Genomic DNA, 17,420 nt, shown 5'->3' with positions numbered 1-17,420 from the left:
CTACCAGAGTTTTAGAACAACAGCTACCAGACTTTTAGAAGACATCTGAAGGCAGCCCTGTTTAGGGAAGCTTTTAATGTTTGATGTATTACAGTATTTTAATATTTTGTTGGAAGCCGCCCAGAGTGGCTGGGGAAGCCCAGTCAGATGGGCGGGGTATAAATAAATTCTTATTATTATTATTATTATTATTATTATTATTACATACTGCACGGATGCATATTTTCATTCGTTCTTTCATACTATATGGGTGTTTTGCAATTGGCACAGCTGCTGCAATGAAAAGCCTAGTTTTGGGTTTGCTGAGAGGCGTGGAGGGGTGGAGGAACAGCCTCTGCAGTGCCTTAAAAAAATATACTAAAAAGGCATTGTGGCAGAGCCAAGGACTGTCCAGGAAGGACATGATTATTGTTCAGTGCAGTTAGCAAGCCCCTCGCCAAGACCCCCTCTTTCCAATTTAATGCCTCTTAGCTGAGAAAGGATCCAGCTCAATTCCTCAACTCTTTCTCCATTCTTCTGTTGATACACCCATGCACATAGTACTAATTATTAGGAGTCATAAACAATAATGACAGTCTCAGGTAATATGGCACTGCCTATTGATTTATCCTTTCGACAATACATAAGGGACGGTCCTGAGATGCAGGCTCACAAAAAGGGCTTCCCTCACTGTTGGCAACCACAAAATACGTGCGTGCACCAAGGGCCATCTGTCATAGCCAGTAACAGATGCTCTGTGCACATACAAACAACATTTTTAGTTGTGATGCTTTCAGCTATACGGCTAAGGAAAATTATATTAGGGAACTTCCAAGAGAGGCAAAGGTCACTTCATTTGTTCAAGGTATAGAAATACGTAACTAAGTATGTTAAGCTTTTAATGACTATATATATGACATACTCCTTTTAAGGGAGCAATTTTCAAAAATTATACAGGACAACAGGAGAAATACTATGTTTAATCCTCCGTGTACAATATTATCATATTCTAGATTGTTTAGCAAGATTATTAAAACAGTAGCCTTATCATCGGGCCGCCAAATTCTAGCTAAGCATATAAATTAAATGGTTCAGAACAAACAGGCATACATAATGTTCCACCAAAGTAAACATGAGTCAAGTGCTCAGATCTTATGATCATCAATCAGGTCAATTAATCTTGGCAGGAATACATAACGAAGGTCATACAGGAATGAATTTCCATTTCAACTGGCACTGCAACCTTAGAAAGCAGTTCAAAAGCCATGTAAGCAGTGTCCCTTTTAAATCTGTTCAGCTCCTATGGAACCAACCAAGGCCTAACTGACGCAAGCCACAACTATGTGCAGTGGTTTGTAATGCTGTCGTGTAGGCACTGCTCAGTAGAGGGTGTGAAGCTGTTCATGAGAAGCTGTTTCCCCACACGGTTCGGTGGATTTCAGCCAATCACAACTCACATAGATAGCACAAAACATGGCGCAGTACCCCACGCATCAGTTGCATTAGAACCAAACCTCAGAATACAACCAGAATCAAGTGAAAACAACTTCTTCTAGAACAGTCCTGGTATATTCCCAGAACCAAAAACCAAGAACTGCGATTCTGAATTTTAAAGCTTGTGCATGGTGCAATGTATGGCACCGTACACTTGTAATATCCCTGGGAACAGAGACTACGGAACCCACCGGTGGCAAATGCCCACGTTTTCAGTTGATGGCAGCACCAATGTCAAATTGCATCAGTTTACAGGAAAGGTGTTGTGCTCATGCTGATGCCGTGAACTAAATTTACCCCAAAAGAGCATTTAGGAATTCAAGTTACTGTTCAGTACATTACCACCTCATCACAGGCTGATGCAGCAGAAGAAATCAGCACTAGCTGATTAAGAACGGTGGTTCCCAATCCTGGGAACTGAGCCTATATACCACTCACAACCTCACAGGAGAAAAAAGGCTTCTCCACTCTGTCTGCTGCCTAATTCAGGTGCTCCACAATTAGGGAAGGACTGACAGCAGCCACATGCATGGATGAGACATACCCCAGTTAATTCAATTATTTCCGTCTATAAAGCAAGCTTTCAGTTTTATTCTCTTGCTGGAATGTTACGTGGCCTAGATTTGGGTCTCTGTTTTTATACTTTTGGTTAACTTACATCTGAATTAAACTAATATCTGAATATGCTATGTGCATCTATCTCCTCCAGAAACATGTTCTGTGATGTTTTCGTTTTCTTCCCCTAAGGCAGAAGCCACCAACAGAAGGCCAGGCATTAGTTGTGATATTCTGACAGGAGGAAAATACAGTGTTGCATCCTTCTCCATCTGGTGTGTGTGTGTGCTTCCTCCTCGACAAACCCCTCGATTTTAGAGGCGGATGCTTAGCCACGTTGCAAATTGTTTTAACTTCTGCATGTATCTGTTGTTTCTTATACGCTCTTTCAGCTTCTCAACTAACGTTTCTTCTTTCCAGATTCCTTTATTTTTCCTCACGGCTTTCAATTCAGCTCGAAGGAGCCTCTTGTGGAGTTTCCAATATATCCGGGATTCGTGAGCTAGTCCGTCAATACGGACTGTCTTGCCAAGCCCTCGTCTCAGGATTTCTTCATTTAGGCAGATACTGGAAAATCTACCCTGTTCGGAATAGACATCGATAGCGCTGTTGAGTGTCTTACACAAGAATTACAGAAAACAACAGCCACATTAAAGGTAAAGGGACCCCTGACCATTAGGTCCAGTCATGGCTGACTCTGGGGTTGCGCGCTCATCTCGCTTTATTGGCCAAGGGAGCCGGCGTACAGCTTCCGAGTCATGTGGCCAGCATGACTAAGCCGCTTCTGGCGAACCAGAGCAGCACACGGAAACGCCGTTTACCTTCCTGCCAGAGTGGTATCTATTTATCTACTTGCACTTTGATGTGCTTTCGAACTGCTAGGTTGGCAGGAGCTGGGACCAAGTAACAGGAGCTCACCCTGTCACGGGGATTCAAACCGGCAACCTTCTGACCGGAAAATCCTAGGCTCTGTGGTTTAACCCACAGCGCCACCCACCTTAAAAATATTAAATATGCAGAGATTAAGGCTGCAACTCTATGCATTTTTGCTTGGCAATAAGTCCCAGTGAACACAGAGGGTCTTGAGTATATATGCTTAGGATTAGGTTCCATGGATGCATATCTATTCCCCCGCCCCCATTTTTATTTACCTTACTTACTACCACAAGGCAATCAAGCGCTGAGTCCTTCCTTCCCAGAAGTTGGAACCACATCATCTGTGGGGGTTTTACCTCTTCTTTCAACCAGACCGTGCCATCTGGTGTTAGCTCCACACCAGCAAGTCTGATCAGCAATAAACCATCTGAATTCCCTAAGGATGCATGCACAATAACATTGTTTAATTACAACATTATCAGAGACACTTTGTTGGCTTAATAAATCTAAGCAGCTGGGGTTCTGATCTGCTAGGTTTACATGGAAAATTTCGCAGCTTGAGTGAATATTCTTGGTTTTACAGCTAGAACTGTGGGTTTTAGGGGCTTTTTTTTTAAGTTAACATTTGCCATAGGCTGAAAGAGCCAAAGCTACTTCAGAAATCATTTGCCTTGTAATATTTCCAATATTCTCCATTATTATGGGATTAATGTGGACTCCCTACCAAATTTTGCCTCTAACAGAGTCAAGCAACTCATCAAAGAAAAAATTTATTTGGACTTTAAACGGAGGGACCTTCATTCACTTTTCCAGATGGCATACGCATCCTGATATCCAATATATAAAACATCTTTGGGGATGGAGCAATACTTTATTAATCTCATGCTGGGAACACTTAGAAAAGTATTTAGAGCTTTGTGTTCTCAGTGCATGCCCTCTGCATATCTAATGGGAAGATTTAATAACAAAGACTTTGCATCTGTGAGTCGGGAAATGTGGAGGACATTGAACCCTATTTGTTACAGTGCCCTTTATATACATCCCCTAGAAAAAAATTCCTTGACTACATCCTTTGCTCTCTTTCAAACCCACCTCCCCTTGAGAAAATCTCTATTTTGCTGGCTGGCAATAACGTATTTATTACTGCACTGGTTGCAAACTTTGCCTTGGCTGCAAGTAAGTTGAGAGCTAGGCACCAAGACAAGTATCATAAGGGGAAGTGTGAGAAGTGGATTGCTTAACTTATGCAGGTGTGATTTTTGCATTTTTGTATGTTTGCTTTGCTGTTGTTGTTCAGTTTTAAATCAATTATTTGTATTCTATGCATTGTGACGGCTTATAGCTTTTAGCAATGAAGATTTCATTCATTCATATTTCCAATGATGTGGAATATAATAACCTTCCATCACCAGAGACCAACTGTGCTGTACGGCTTTCTGTATCAAAAGTGGCCGGGATACAGGCATGAAAAAGGAAAACATATTTTGACGTTGCTTATTTAAATGGTACAGGCTATACACCTGCGCTGTGCACCTGACAGAACAACACTTGAGGAACGTAAATAACATAGACAATCCTTGTAAATAATCTCCTGTAAGGAGTGACAGTTAACCTTAGTCCCACAGCATGTGTTTCCAAGGCGTGCAGAAGGCTTGAGAAAATAAGAAGTATGTGCTTCAAATTTTATACTATAAGTACAAGCTGCCCAAGCTGTAACGTGTGAAGTAGTCCTCGTTTAGAAAATGTTCACTCTATAGCTAGGATAGGATGGATTACACTTGAAAAATACTAGGCCCTCTGTCTTTGAAGTAGGAAAACAGTCAACGATGCAGTTATTTTCATCTGTGCGACACTGTTATGGAAATACAATGTTATCTCTACATCAAGCCTTGCAGAAGTAAGAAGGGAGCACATGGTAGGTACAATAGTTCTAGAATTCCAGAATCACTACGTTTAAGAATTACTTTTAGCCCAAGGGCTTAGTTATGCTCAGCTCAGTAAGATTTTTGCTACCTTTTACTTGAACAGTAGGCCCCAAGCAAATGGCTTTTGAAATTCTCCTCAGTTGTATCTCATGTAGCATGGGGGAAAAGCAACCCTGAATTCCCTCTGAGTTAAGTGGAACAAGTTGTGCAACACTTTGGGTCTTTGCTATTCTATTTTCACTTTGCTGGATTTCATTTCCCATGGATTTCTCAAAGAGATTAAGCCAGCAATCCTAACCCCACTTCCCTGAGAGCAAGTCTCATTGAATTAAATATGTAGCTAGGATTACAGTTAAAGCACTCAAATTCTTTTGCAATGTCTACGAACGTATTGTATTTGCTTTGCATATGCATTTTCTGGGGATTCCATTCAATGATACCAGGCAGATTGGGATATTATTAAGTATCAAAACCAAAAAGGACTCTTGTGGCATAAGCTTTGCTGGAATAAACTCCTTTTCATAAAATGCATGAAGTGTTATTCTGAGTTTGTACATACATACCTACATGATTGGGGTGGTGGAATTGTGTGGAAGGGTGAGGTCAGGACAAAATGAGCGGAAAGGTACAGACTGTGACAATCATGCTATTAACAGTATCAAGTTTGCAGATAGTTAAATAATGTTTAACTTGGCCACTATGGGCTCACGCATGTCTTTCATCCTACTTACATCTTCTCTGCAAAGATGAAATGATTGGAAGGGTAATGGGAACATGTTCAATTTCCAATCCTCGTTCACTTATTCGGTGCAACCGTCCCCGCAACTTAACGTTCTTCTCTATAAATTCCACTGGTATTTCCATAGCAGTTGTGAATTTGGTTGTCTTTTCATGAAAAAAGGAAAGAGACAGGGGAGAGGGAATAAAAAAATGAAGAACTTGTAATGTCCGGATAGATCTCTGTAATCATTTAATTCACATAGCAAGATACCAGCAAATGTTTCCAAGCTATAACCCGTTACAGGTATCACTCAATGGCAAGTTGTCATTCTATAAACCTATTCTATGAAGCAGTTTAAGACTCTGTGATCCACATATCACAACTCACCTTCAAGCCCCTGACATAGAATGGGCTATACATTGAAACAATTGAAGAAAATCAGGCCTTACGAGAAAATATATGTGTATATCTCTCCCCTTCTTCTTCTTTTTACTTAAGAGCTGTTTCACACATTATGGGCTGCCGATGAGTGCACATTCAACAAGGGAGAGCAACCCCTCACAGTTCCCTTCTGAATATTATCTGTGTGAGACATGGGCTTGCAAACACGCTTGTTGCATTTTACCATTTTAAAGTATATTCCTGGGACATTTCAAAATTTAACGTATGATGTTGCCCTATAGACATCCTACTAGCAACGTGCTACTAGCAACTTTGGCACATTTCCCTCAATGGGATCAGGTCCTCAGCCTCAACTCATCTCAGAAGGAAAAGGAGCCAGGTTTTGGGGGGTGGGGAGGGGAAGAGAAGTGTGGAGGGTGGATGCCCACCTCTGAAAAAGCAGTACGGATGTAGGAGAAGCTGGTAAATGGATCAGGGCCCAGCAGAGTAACTAGTGTTTACCACCAGAATGGTCTTTTGCTATGTTGCTCATATCACATCTGGCTTCTATTACTGAGGAGGTCAGGCCACCAGGAATTAATTTATTACCCAATCCTTCTCTCCTGTTGTCCTGCAAGGTCTCTTCACAGAAACAGAAGACCTTGCAAACAACATCCGAAGGTTCTGTAAATAAACATAATGAAACAAGTCTGCTTATTGCGCTTAGTCTGGCTTTCCAAAAGCAACTGACATGACATATTCTTAACATGGAAAATACTCCAGTGAAACCATGTTTGGCCACAGAAACTGCACAGCGCTGACTAATTTAAAATTTAAAACATAGCAAGACCTGCTCACACACTGAAGCCGACTCCTAGGCTACATCTCAACTAGACAAGTTGCATATAAAAACAAAGGGATGCAGGTGGTGTGGTGTTCTAAACCACTGAGCCTCTTGGGTCAGCAGTTCAAATCCCTGCTCCCGTTGCTCTGTCCCAGCTTCTGCCAACCTAGCAGTTCGAAAGCACACCAGCACAAGTCAATAAATAGGTACCGCTGTGGCGGGAAGGTAAACAGCATTTCTATGCACTCTGGCTTCCGTCACAGTGTTCCGTTGCGCCAGAAGCAGTTCGGTCATGCTGGCCACATGACCTGGAAAGCTGTCTGTGAACAAAAGCCAGGTCCCTCGGTCTGAAAGCGAGATGAGCGTCACAACCCCATAGTCACCTTTGACTGGACTTAACCATCCAGTGATCATTTACCTTTTACCTTTTAAAAACAAAGCCCACCCTCTGGCTTGCAAGATACAAAATGTAATTCAAAGCAAGGGCAGAGGAGGGGAACGGTAAAGGTGGAAGACTGAGTTGGAGAAAGATGGTGAGCAGCCAAGTTTTGAAGGAGGTGTTTAAATGCAACAACAGGAGCCAGATGCATGGCAGGAGGCAAAGCATTCCAATGGCAAAGAGGGAGGATAGTCAATGAAGTGGTAATGTGTCTCTCACATTGCCATTATCTGTTCTTTTACTCCCTGCCAACCTACTACTCATGGTATTGCTGCTACTATTAATATTGCTACTGCTTCACACATACCACTTTTCTGCACTGGCCCTTGCACACAGCCACTCACTATATCACCAGCCTGAGATGACAGCTCCTGAAAAGAAGAAATCAGGGGCCTGTCAATTTGGTCTTCAGAAATCCCAGTGGGCACATTGTGACATTTGAATCTTGATTGCTTATGGGCCCGTCACTAATTGAACACATGAAACAAATTGCATACACATACACACACACACACACACACACACACACACACACACGAGGTATCCCGTTCTCCATCTGGGAAGGAGAGGGTGTACCAACAGTATAAGATACCTTTTCTAAAGCAATGTATCTCATCAGATAGTTCTGCGAATAAAACAAAAATCATGTGAAGGCAGATTTTTTTAAAAAAAATCACAGAGTGATGCTACTGTCCATCTCATCTGTAAATTACGAACCCCCATTTGAACAATATAGGTTTCCACACTGTCAAGAAAATGATTCATATACTCATAGGAGGAGATCAACATAGATCGCAAAGTGGAAAACTGCCCAGGAAAGTCAATATTTATTTGCCATGTGCCGGAAGACCCATACAGGTACTGACAAAGGAAATCAAACATAATTTAAGAGAAACATCCTGGGTGATTTGGGGAGAGAGAAACAACGCAACATAAAATAGCAATGGAAGGTTAATAGAACGCATATAAAAGCAGCTGTTTTTACACAGAACATAGTCCTGAACAAAGTAGCTAATATCCTAGTGATTTACATCCTTAAAGAAATGAAGCTTGATTTGGGCCATCAAGCAATTGTTACAATACAGCCTTTCCACGTCAGTTTTCCTCATTTGCTTGCTTAACAAATAAGGATTTGGCTGAGAAATAGCCAAATATGTTTTGTCTGTGAAATACGTGACTAGCCTGGGACACAAACAGAGCCTTGAAACACTAATGCCCAACTAGTCTATTGCGTTTCAAGGAAACACATGAGGCTGTTTTCCAGCCAATCTCTCAAAAAAGGTTTGTAGGGGAAAGTAACACGTGAAAAAGCTGTCCCAAATTATGTGAAAAAAACAAGAAATGCCTCCCAGATATTCCGGTTGAAGTCTGATTATTTTATAATAATCTTTATTGCGGTCCAACAACCCATAACATGGATTCAGAATAAAATACAGATTCATACAGACAAACCCCCAGGGAAGGGAGACGGAAGCGTTATTTGTTTAGTCATGGGTATGTTGATCTTTGATTCGTATGACTACTGAAAGAAACTTTGCCACGGCCACTGTGATATCATTGGACTTGTCATCCAGAAGATATTTGATATGGTAGGCTTCAGATTGACCCGGCCAATAGTGGTTTAATCAATAGTTCCCTAGCTTGATCATATTGTCCGCAATGCAATAAAATATGCCTCATGCAGTCAACAGATCCTATCTTGATAAGGGATACCTCTCAGTATGCCGTTTAACACTTCTAATGGGAATACATTTAATCTGGCTTTGGTGAAAAGATGCTGATATGTTGGTACAGACAAATTTCTAAGATATGCAGGTGTCTGGAACTCGAACCCATAGTGAATTCCTACTGCTAATGGGCCACAGATAACATGAGATTGAGATCGGAGATCACTATGTGATATGTCCCAGAGCCTTTGCCTCAGAGATTCCAGGGCGGTATCAAAGCCCAGATGGTACAGGAGAGAAGGTGGAATACCAATCGAAGCGGCTTTTCTAACCATAATTTTCATCCATGAGCTGGTAAACTCATTGTTTAGGTATGGAAGTAACCCCTTCCCTAGGCCAAAGACTGAGATCTTGAGCCAGTATCTCAGGGCAGCCCACCATGCTTTAGTTGACAGAGGACATTCACCTGTTTCTGAAAATAGTATTGCATTTGGAACACAATTTGGAACTTGTAGGAGGGACCGGAGAAACTTTGCATGGAAGCCATCGAACCTGAAGAATGAGCCATTGAACCAGACATTTGAGGAGTTGAGAGACAGATGTTGCATTAAATACCTTAAGGGCTGATGGAACATAATGGCCTCTCCTTGTATAAAAGAATAGTATAGCCAGTTTGCTTACCTCTGCCTTTTGATAGGCGGTTTACCAATGAAGTTTCCAGGATTTGGAATGATGAAATAGAAGCCCTAGGTACTGGAAGAATTTGGTCTGCTCTAGTTTGTGACCATCCAGTTCCTATTTACTCGGGGACAATCTCTTCTCAAACACCAGGACTTTTGATTTTTCATAATTGATGGGTAACCCATTACCAGAGCTGTAGTCTGAGAATTTTCTTAGTTGGTAGTTCAGGCCAGGTCTGGGTTGGGAGAGAATGGCTGCGTCATCCGCATACAACAAGAAAGGGGTCTTTCTCGTCCCTATTTTTGGAAGATGGCCATCAGGGTCCATTAAGCTTGCCTCTAAGTCATTCAGAAACAAACTGAACAAAGTGGGAGCCAAAATGCATCCCTGTCTCACTCCCCTGTCCATCTCAATACAGTCCAAGAGCTGGCCCTGCAACCCACACCTAACCTGCAAATTGCTTCCACAGTACAGGGCTTTTATAAGCTATAGGAGACGTTTATCCTTCAGTACTAGATGTACCGGTAATTTGGACCATAGTTGGAATCTGGTGATGGAGTCAAAGGCAGATTTCAGGTCCATAAAGGCCACAAAGAGTTTTCCCTGTAGAGGTCTAGTGTACTTCTCGGCTAGGAGAGACAGCATTAGACAGTGGTCTGATGTTGAGTGGCTCTCGCGGAAAGCTGCCTGAGCTTCAGATAGTATATTATAGTCATTTAGAAAAGTTGTCAGTTTGTTACAGAGAAAGCGGGCATACAGCTTTCCTATAGTTGAAAGCAGACTGATTGGCCTATAATTAGAAGGCACGTTTGGCTGGCCTCTCTTAAAGATTGGGACTACTTGTCACGGAACAGACAGGGAACGCCCTTGGGTGAAGGGAAGCGGGAGTATCAGAGCAGGGACAAGTCAGACGGGGAAAACAGGGAAATGACAGACAAGCAGGGGAGGAGAAAGCGGAGAGCAGTCAAGTGGTGTCAGGGCTCTGCGATGCTGGAGAGCCCTGCCACCAAGCAGGGAGTTCAGAATGGGAAGCGGTGCCTTCAGCACAGGCGAGCAGAGTTAAAATGCAGGGATCAAAGACATCTCGTGAGATTCTCACGTCTGCTGTGTTGGAGAAGGAGCTGAAGGAAGCCACTCCCCGAATGTAACTCATCGGATTCAGACGCATGATTTGGAACTGTAGCTGTTTGTACATATGTAAATAAAGAACTGTACAGTGGTACCTCGGGTTACATACACTTCAGGTTACAGACTCCGCTAACCCAGAAACAGTTACGAACTTTGCTTCAGGATGAGAACAGAAATCGTGCTCCGGCAGCGCGGCAGCAGGCCCTATTAGCTAAAGTGGTGCTTCAGGTTAAGAACAGTTTCAGGTTAAGAACAGACCTCCGGAACGAATTAAGTACTTAACCCAAGGTACAACTGTAAATATCTCTCTGAGTGAGCAGAGGGTGTTAATTGTGAAGAGCGGACACCACCTTGACACTTCTATTGCATGTTGCCAGCTAGACAGTACTTTGCCCGAGTTTTTTGCTATAGTAAAAAGTGCCGCCAGAAGAGGAGCCCACCAGTGCTGATTTGATATGATCAATTCAACTGAGATAAAGCCATTTCCCGGGGCCTTACCACTCTTCAGGTTCCCAATTAATTTATAGACTTCTTCCACTGTAACCAGGCTCCATTGTGGGAGCAGTGACAGTTCTGCCGAATCTTCATCATAAAAACTGGCGGGGAGATTTGAATTTTCCGTGAATATATTTCTAAAATTGTTCTCCCATACCTGAACTGGAAGGGGACATGGGTGGCGCTGTGGGTTAAACCACAGAGCCTAGGACTTGCCGATCAGAAGGTCGGCGGTTCAAATCCCCATGACGGGGTGAGCTCCTGTTGTTCAGTCCCTGCTCCTGCCAACCTAGCAGTTCGAAAGCACATCAAAGTGCAAGTAGATAAATAGGTACTGCTCCAGCGGGAAGGTAAACGGCGTTTCCGTGTGCTGCTCTGGTTTGCCAGAAGCGGCTTAGTCATGCTGGCCACATGACCCGGAAGCTGTACGCCGGCTCCCTCGGCCAATAAAGCGATGAGCGCCACAACCCCAGAGTCGGCCACGACTGGACCTAATGATCATGGGTCTCTCTACCTTTACCTTACCTGAGTTGGAATGGCACTGCTAGGGGCTGGGGAGCTATTGCTCAGGAAACCGGAGACCAGTTTCCAGAAGGGTTTTGTTTCGTTGTTTAGTGAGGCATTCAGTAAGAGAGACCAGGAGTTTTGTTCAGACTGCCTTTTTTTTTGAAGCTAAACGGCCTTTGTACTCTTTTTTTTAATTATGAAATAGGTTGGGGGTAAATAGTTTAGGCCAGCGTTTCTATAGAGCTACAAGTGAGAGCAGGGTGGAGATCAAAGGTGGCGAACTACCCCAGAAGGAACACAATGTATCTCTCGCCAGAGGTATGACCCCTCCCCTAACAAAAAATAATTCCTAGCTTAAGGCAAACTGATATTTCATGCCTGTATCTAGGCCATATTCTAGGCCATTTTGATTAACTGAGAAACTGGAGCAGCTGGATGTCGTCTTTTCACAACAAACTGAACAGCCAAAATGTGGTGCACCGTTAAGTATAATTAAATATGTTAAATGAGACCCCCAAAGTCTTGTTTCTAAGAACAAGTGATGATGTGCTTTGACAGGTCTTCTTGTAGAGGAGGGGCCATGAGTGACAAGCCCGTTCCATGCATCAGCCAATCTTACCTAGTTGGCAATTACAACACTCCCTGAAGGATCTCAATGATTCTGTGGATTGATATATGGAGAGATGCTCCTTAAACCTTTTAAAGTCCTAAGAGTGAAAAATCAACAAAGCTTGACAGTTCTGGGAAGGACTCTTAAGTCCTCTTCATTTCAATTGGCCCTGAGTAGATAAAACCACCATTTTAACAGAGAGTAATTTATTTTATATTCATTCTAGTTAGAAAACCGACTGCAGTGAATCTGTTTGTGTTTTCAAATTTCAGCTTACTCTAGGGATCAAGCAGGCTAGAGATCTAAATATTCTGCTAAAAGTACACTTCAGATTGAAAAGGCTCAATTACAGTAATAGACTTTGGCTAAAAATTACAGATAAGCAAGCAATTACTGCTCATTATTGAACTTGTGCTATGTGCAGCACCTAACCGCTTCGGGCAACTCATAAACATTATTAAATTCAATACATAACTTACCAATTTTACACTCTTTGCAAGTAAAATTACTCCAGCTATCGCCATTCCAGTGCTGATGTTCTGCAGAAAATAACATAATAAATTATTTCATAAATTGTTTAAGTCTCCACTACATGACTTTCATTTAATTGAAGCCAGAGCATGCTATCGTTATAAAGAGGAAAGCAAAAAATACATATCTGAGAGCAGCCACAGTTATGTGTCAGAAAGGTTTTCTGACTTAGGTTTCAGTTAATCTAGACAACAACAACAAAACTAAGTTTACAAAGGGATCTCAGATTTAGTTTTCTCTAAGCAATCCATTATTTAAAGAAAAAGTTAAATAATAAAAGGAAAGTAAATGATACAAAATTTATAATTATTTTTGGGGCATCTGCTGAATTCATTATCTAGCAGCACAATCCTAACTGGGCCTATTCAGAAGTCTTATTTAATTCCACATGGCTTACTCTTGGGATTGTATCCCCCTCTCCATAAAATTTATAAATAAAAAAAATTCCTTCTAGTAGCACCTTAAAGACCAACTAAGTTAGTTCTTGGTATGAGCTTTCGTGTGCATGCACACTTCTTCAGATAAAATTTATATACTACTTGGTAGTAAAAAGCAAACAAACCTCAAAGCGGCTTTAGAGTAGAGCTTACTTTGGAGTAAATATGCATGGGATTGTGCTAAAATGCAAGTAACTGCAACCCCAAACCTCATTAAAATCTTTGGGAATTCTAAGACGGAAGGGACTCCAAAGGTCATCTAGTTTAACCCCAACAATTCAGGAATCACAGCTAAAGAATGCCTGGCAGATGGCCACTCAACCTCTGCTTTAAAATCTCCAATGAATGAGAGTCCACCACCTTCCAAGGAAATCCATTCCACTCTCAAAGCAGTTCTGATCATGAGAAATTCCTTCCTAACATTTACAGTAGTTGGAATCTTTTTTCTTGTAACTTGAATCCATTGGTTCATATCCTACCCTCTGGAACAGCAGAAAACAAGTTTGCTCCCTCTTCTATGCGACAACCTTTCAGATACTTGAAGATGGCTATCATATCATCTCTGTCTCCTCTTCTCCAGGCTAAGCATACCCAGTTTCAACCCTGACAGAACTCTGTGGCGCCCCACTTCTCACTTGTTCCCAGGATGGCAAGGAACCACTACTGAAACATCTCTGGGTTATGAGTAAATATGCTTAGGAACGTATCTTGAACATGGCCATCATAGCATTGTGCACACTAAACTACAGATGATTGACATATTCAATTTGCTCAGAGATGTTGCCATTCTGAAACTGTTGCCCATCACAAATGAGCCAGTCATTTATAAATCTTAGAAAATATGTCATATTGAAAATCTATTTTGCCGATTTTTATTTGTTTACTGGTTTTGACCCAGGTTCCGCAGGTAGCGCAGCAGAACCCAGAGGTCTCCCATCCGACTCCAAGAATGGCCTCTGGTAACAAGGAACACACTTTCATTATTTTGAACCTCAACCACTTTCACTTCCAACTTCCTCTCTCTCCAGAGTGTGAATAGCAACAGCTACTCTTCCACACCTCCTCTCCTTATGCAGCCAGCTTCATATGGGTCTATGCAAGCCTTTGCTGCTGTTCATGCCTTGCCCAAATCTCTGCTAGTGAGAGTGAGCCTAGGCAGGAAGAGCGGCAAGTCAGTGAAATGAATTGCAATAGATTAATCCTCTACCGTAAATTTCATTTACGGCATGTGCATAAATTTTCATATGAGTATTCTGGGAAGCATGGATAGTAGCAAGCTTCCATCTTTTTAATTTTATTTTTAACACACCTTTATGCTCGGACTTTTCCTGATCATTAGTGCTAGATCTACTGCCCTAGGTTTCTTGATCTCCTGATATTTGCATACTTGCATACTTTAATCCATTCTAAACACACCTGTTAGGGAGCAAGCCTCATAAACCGACTTCCTTCTGTGAATACGAGTGCAATTAGTCTGAGAATTCAGAAGTAGCTACAGTGGTACCTTGGGTTAAGAACTTACTTTGTTCTGGAGGTCTGTTCTTAACCTGAAACTGTTCTTAACCTGAGGTACCACTTTAGCTAATGGGACCTCCTGCTGCTGGTGCACCGCCACGCGATTTCTGTTCTCATCCTGAAGTAAAGTTCTTAATCCGAGGTACTATTTCTGGGGTTAGTGGAGTCTGTAACCTGAAGCATCTGTAACCGGTGGTACCACTGTATTTCTTTTGTTTCAACCAAGCAAAATCTCTCTTTACTGCAATAGCTTTTAGAACTTCAGCCCTGAAGCTGAAAACATTTTTCAAAAAGGTTGTGATATATGTGTGCTGCCATAAACCTTAAAATGTGTTTTGTCTGAGGAAAAAAGACAAGTATTTAAGACATTGCACCCCTGAAGAATTTCCCTCTTGAGACCCCTTGATTCCAGCTGATGTGGTGTAAACCTCCAGTTTAGACAATTAATCAATTAAAAATATTTTGAACAGCCAAAATGTTGCCTTAATTAATTGAACAGCTTACTTTTTAAAATTAAACCAAATAAAGCCTAAATCTCCTGTGGTCTTTTAAAAGTGTAATTGCAGCCACGGGGAAGGTCTTTTAAAAGTGTAAATGCAAGCACAATTTAGATCAGGGCTACAGACCTGGTAGGGACGCGGGTGGCGCTGGGGTCTAAACCACTGACTCTAGGGCAGGCTTCCTCAGACTTGGCCCTCCAGATGTTTTGAGACTACAATTCCCATCATCCCTGACCACTGGTCCTGCTAGCTAGGGATCATGGGAGTTGTAGGCCAAAAACATCTGGAGGGCTGAGTTTGAGGAAGCCTGGTCTAGGGCTTACCAATCGGAAGGTCGGAGGGCACGTCAAAGTGCAAGTAGATAAATAGGTACCACTCCGGCGGGAAGGTAAATGCATTCACGACTGGACTTAACCGTCAGGGGTCCTTTACCTTTTTTTACAGACCTGGTGGCTGTGGCATTCAGTCTTGTCTCCAGAACTATTTCCCAAGTCTGCATCATCCCCGTTCCCCAACTCCTCTTTGCCCCACACACTTTATACTTTGAAGGAAGGAGAACACCTTTACAAGTTAGTATTTCCAAACGTCTTTGGACTGCGGAGGAACATCGTTTGACTCCACGAAATCAAACCCTTCCCTCACAAGGAGGACCAAACACATCCCCTGTTTTCCCCTCAGCCAGTGAAGCAAATCGTGCATGCAAAGGCGGAACTAAAATAGGCCAAAGAGGGGACTCCCATGTTCCTCCCTCCCTCCATCCGCACCCGGGTCCCTGTTATAGCCTGGCGCAGCAGAGCAACAAACCAGAACCTGTTCCCGTGCCTCCACGGCACGCAATCAAGAAGGGAAAGAGCGCCTCTGAGCATATGCTTAGTGCCCATCCCCAACGATGTTGCGCGGCCACGACATATTTGAAGAAGCAGCAGGCATCTCGGGCTGCAGAGATTCAACATGCCCATTTATTGTCTTGGTCGTCGCCGTTCTGACCTCTTTTCGTTTCAGCCTATCCCCAAACACCTAAGGGCGAAGGCAAGCAAGCGCGCCTTGCCGAGGCGCCAGCCGGCTCCCTCCCTCGCCACTGCTCCTACCCGGACGAGGGTGAGGTGCTCGTCCGCCCATGCCGAGAGGCGAGAGACGTAATTCGCCGGCTCCCCGCCTCGTTGCCCCGCCATGGCTGACCAGCGCCGCCACTGCCTGCGCCTTCCTTTCCTCGGGCTTCCGCGCGCACCAGGGCGCAGCGCCGCTTGCCGGACACTTGCAGGAGTCACGCCTTCATGGCTGCTGCTGCAATAAAAAAGATTCAGTCGACGCCGATGTTCTTCCTTCCTTCTCCTAGCTTCCCCTTCGTGGTTTGCCGTAAACTGATTACAGCGCAGTCCTAACTAGGGTTGCCGCCTTTGTTCTGGCCAGATTGGGGGGGGGGGGAGAGCTATTTTTATTTTTGTATCTGGTGCTGAAGTGTTGTTGTTTTTGTTATGTATTTTGTGGTTTTATATCTTGATTTTATTCTGTGAACCGCCCTGAAACGCCCGTGTATAGGGCGGTATATAAATTCAATTAATAAAGTGACTTCAAAGCAACCCATTACCAGTCTGCTGCAGCCTATCGTCAACACACGCATGGATTTGTAACACGTGTCTGAGCTTGGCTACCCAGAGCTTAAATATGACCTTTCACACCATGGGCGGAGGGGGGGCGTTGCCCTCCCCTAAATCAAGAGATATCAATAAAAATACTAAACTGAGGTTCTGCACCCCCTAACAAAAATCCTGGCTAAGCCCATGTTTCACACGCCCTTCCAAACACATGCATTTAAGAGAGGATCCTTTGGCAGAAACCTGCAATTCAAAACTGTATCAATACAGGACGTAGCATTTTGCATTGGGATATGGGACAACACAGGAGAGGCGGGCAACCCTAGCTAAGCATGTCTTCTCAGGACTACTGAATTTACCTGGTTGCTCCCAGGTAAGCCAGCTACGGCCCTATACACCTATTTGCCAGAAGAGGGAAGGGCAATGGCACTTCACAGGACTTTTTTTGGGGGGAGGCATGGTTAGGGTTAATGGGGATGCTTAGGTGTTTGCAGGTATCAGTGAGGTATCAGTTGCAAAACTTAACAGACTGTCGGTTTG

General features: G+C 43.0%; 1 protein-coding gene across 3 annotated transcripts; it reads right to left on the bottom strand.

Annotated features, from left to right (window-relative positions):
• Positions 1 to 861: 861 nt before the first annotated feature.
• On the bottom strand, positions 862 to 16,524 carry LOC308585097 (protein C3orf33). 3 transcript variants are annotated; one of them, XM_081190665.1, is made up of 6 exons: positions 16,374 to 16,524; positions 12,782 to 12,841; positions 7,807 to 7,839; positions 5,561 to 5,714; positions 3,180 to 3,340; positions 862 to 2,609 (listed from the first exon to the last, which is right to left on the bottom strand). In XM_081190665.1, the coding sequence occupies exons 1-6, from the start codon at positions 16,455 to 16,457 to the stop codon at positions 2,343 to 2,345; spliced, it is 759 nt and encodes a 252-aa protein (XP_081046791.1). In that variant the 5' UTR covers positions 16,458 to 16,524; the 3' UTR covers positions 862 to 2,342. The 3 variants fall into 3 exon arrangements, with proteins under 3 accessions (XP_081046791.1, XP_081046792.1, XP_081046793.1); XM_081190666.1 differs by lacking the exon at positions 7,807 to 7,839 and having other exon boundaries at positions 16,374 to 16,523; XM_081190667.1 differs by lacking the exons at positions 7,807 to 7,839; positions 16,374 to 16,524 and adding an exon at positions 16,273 to 16,341.
• Between the last annotated feature and the right edge of the window lie 896 nt (positions 16,525 to 17,420).

The sequence above is a fragment of the Podarcis bocagei genome (genome assembly GCF_964188305.1).
Source record: "Podarcis bocagei genome assembly, chromosome: 4".
Classification (NCBI taxonomy): domain Eukaryota; kingdom Metazoa; phylum Chordata; class Lepidosauria; order Squamata; family Lacertidae; genus Podarcis; species Podarcis bocagei.
This window is presented reverse-complemented; position numbering and strand designations above follow the sequence as displayed.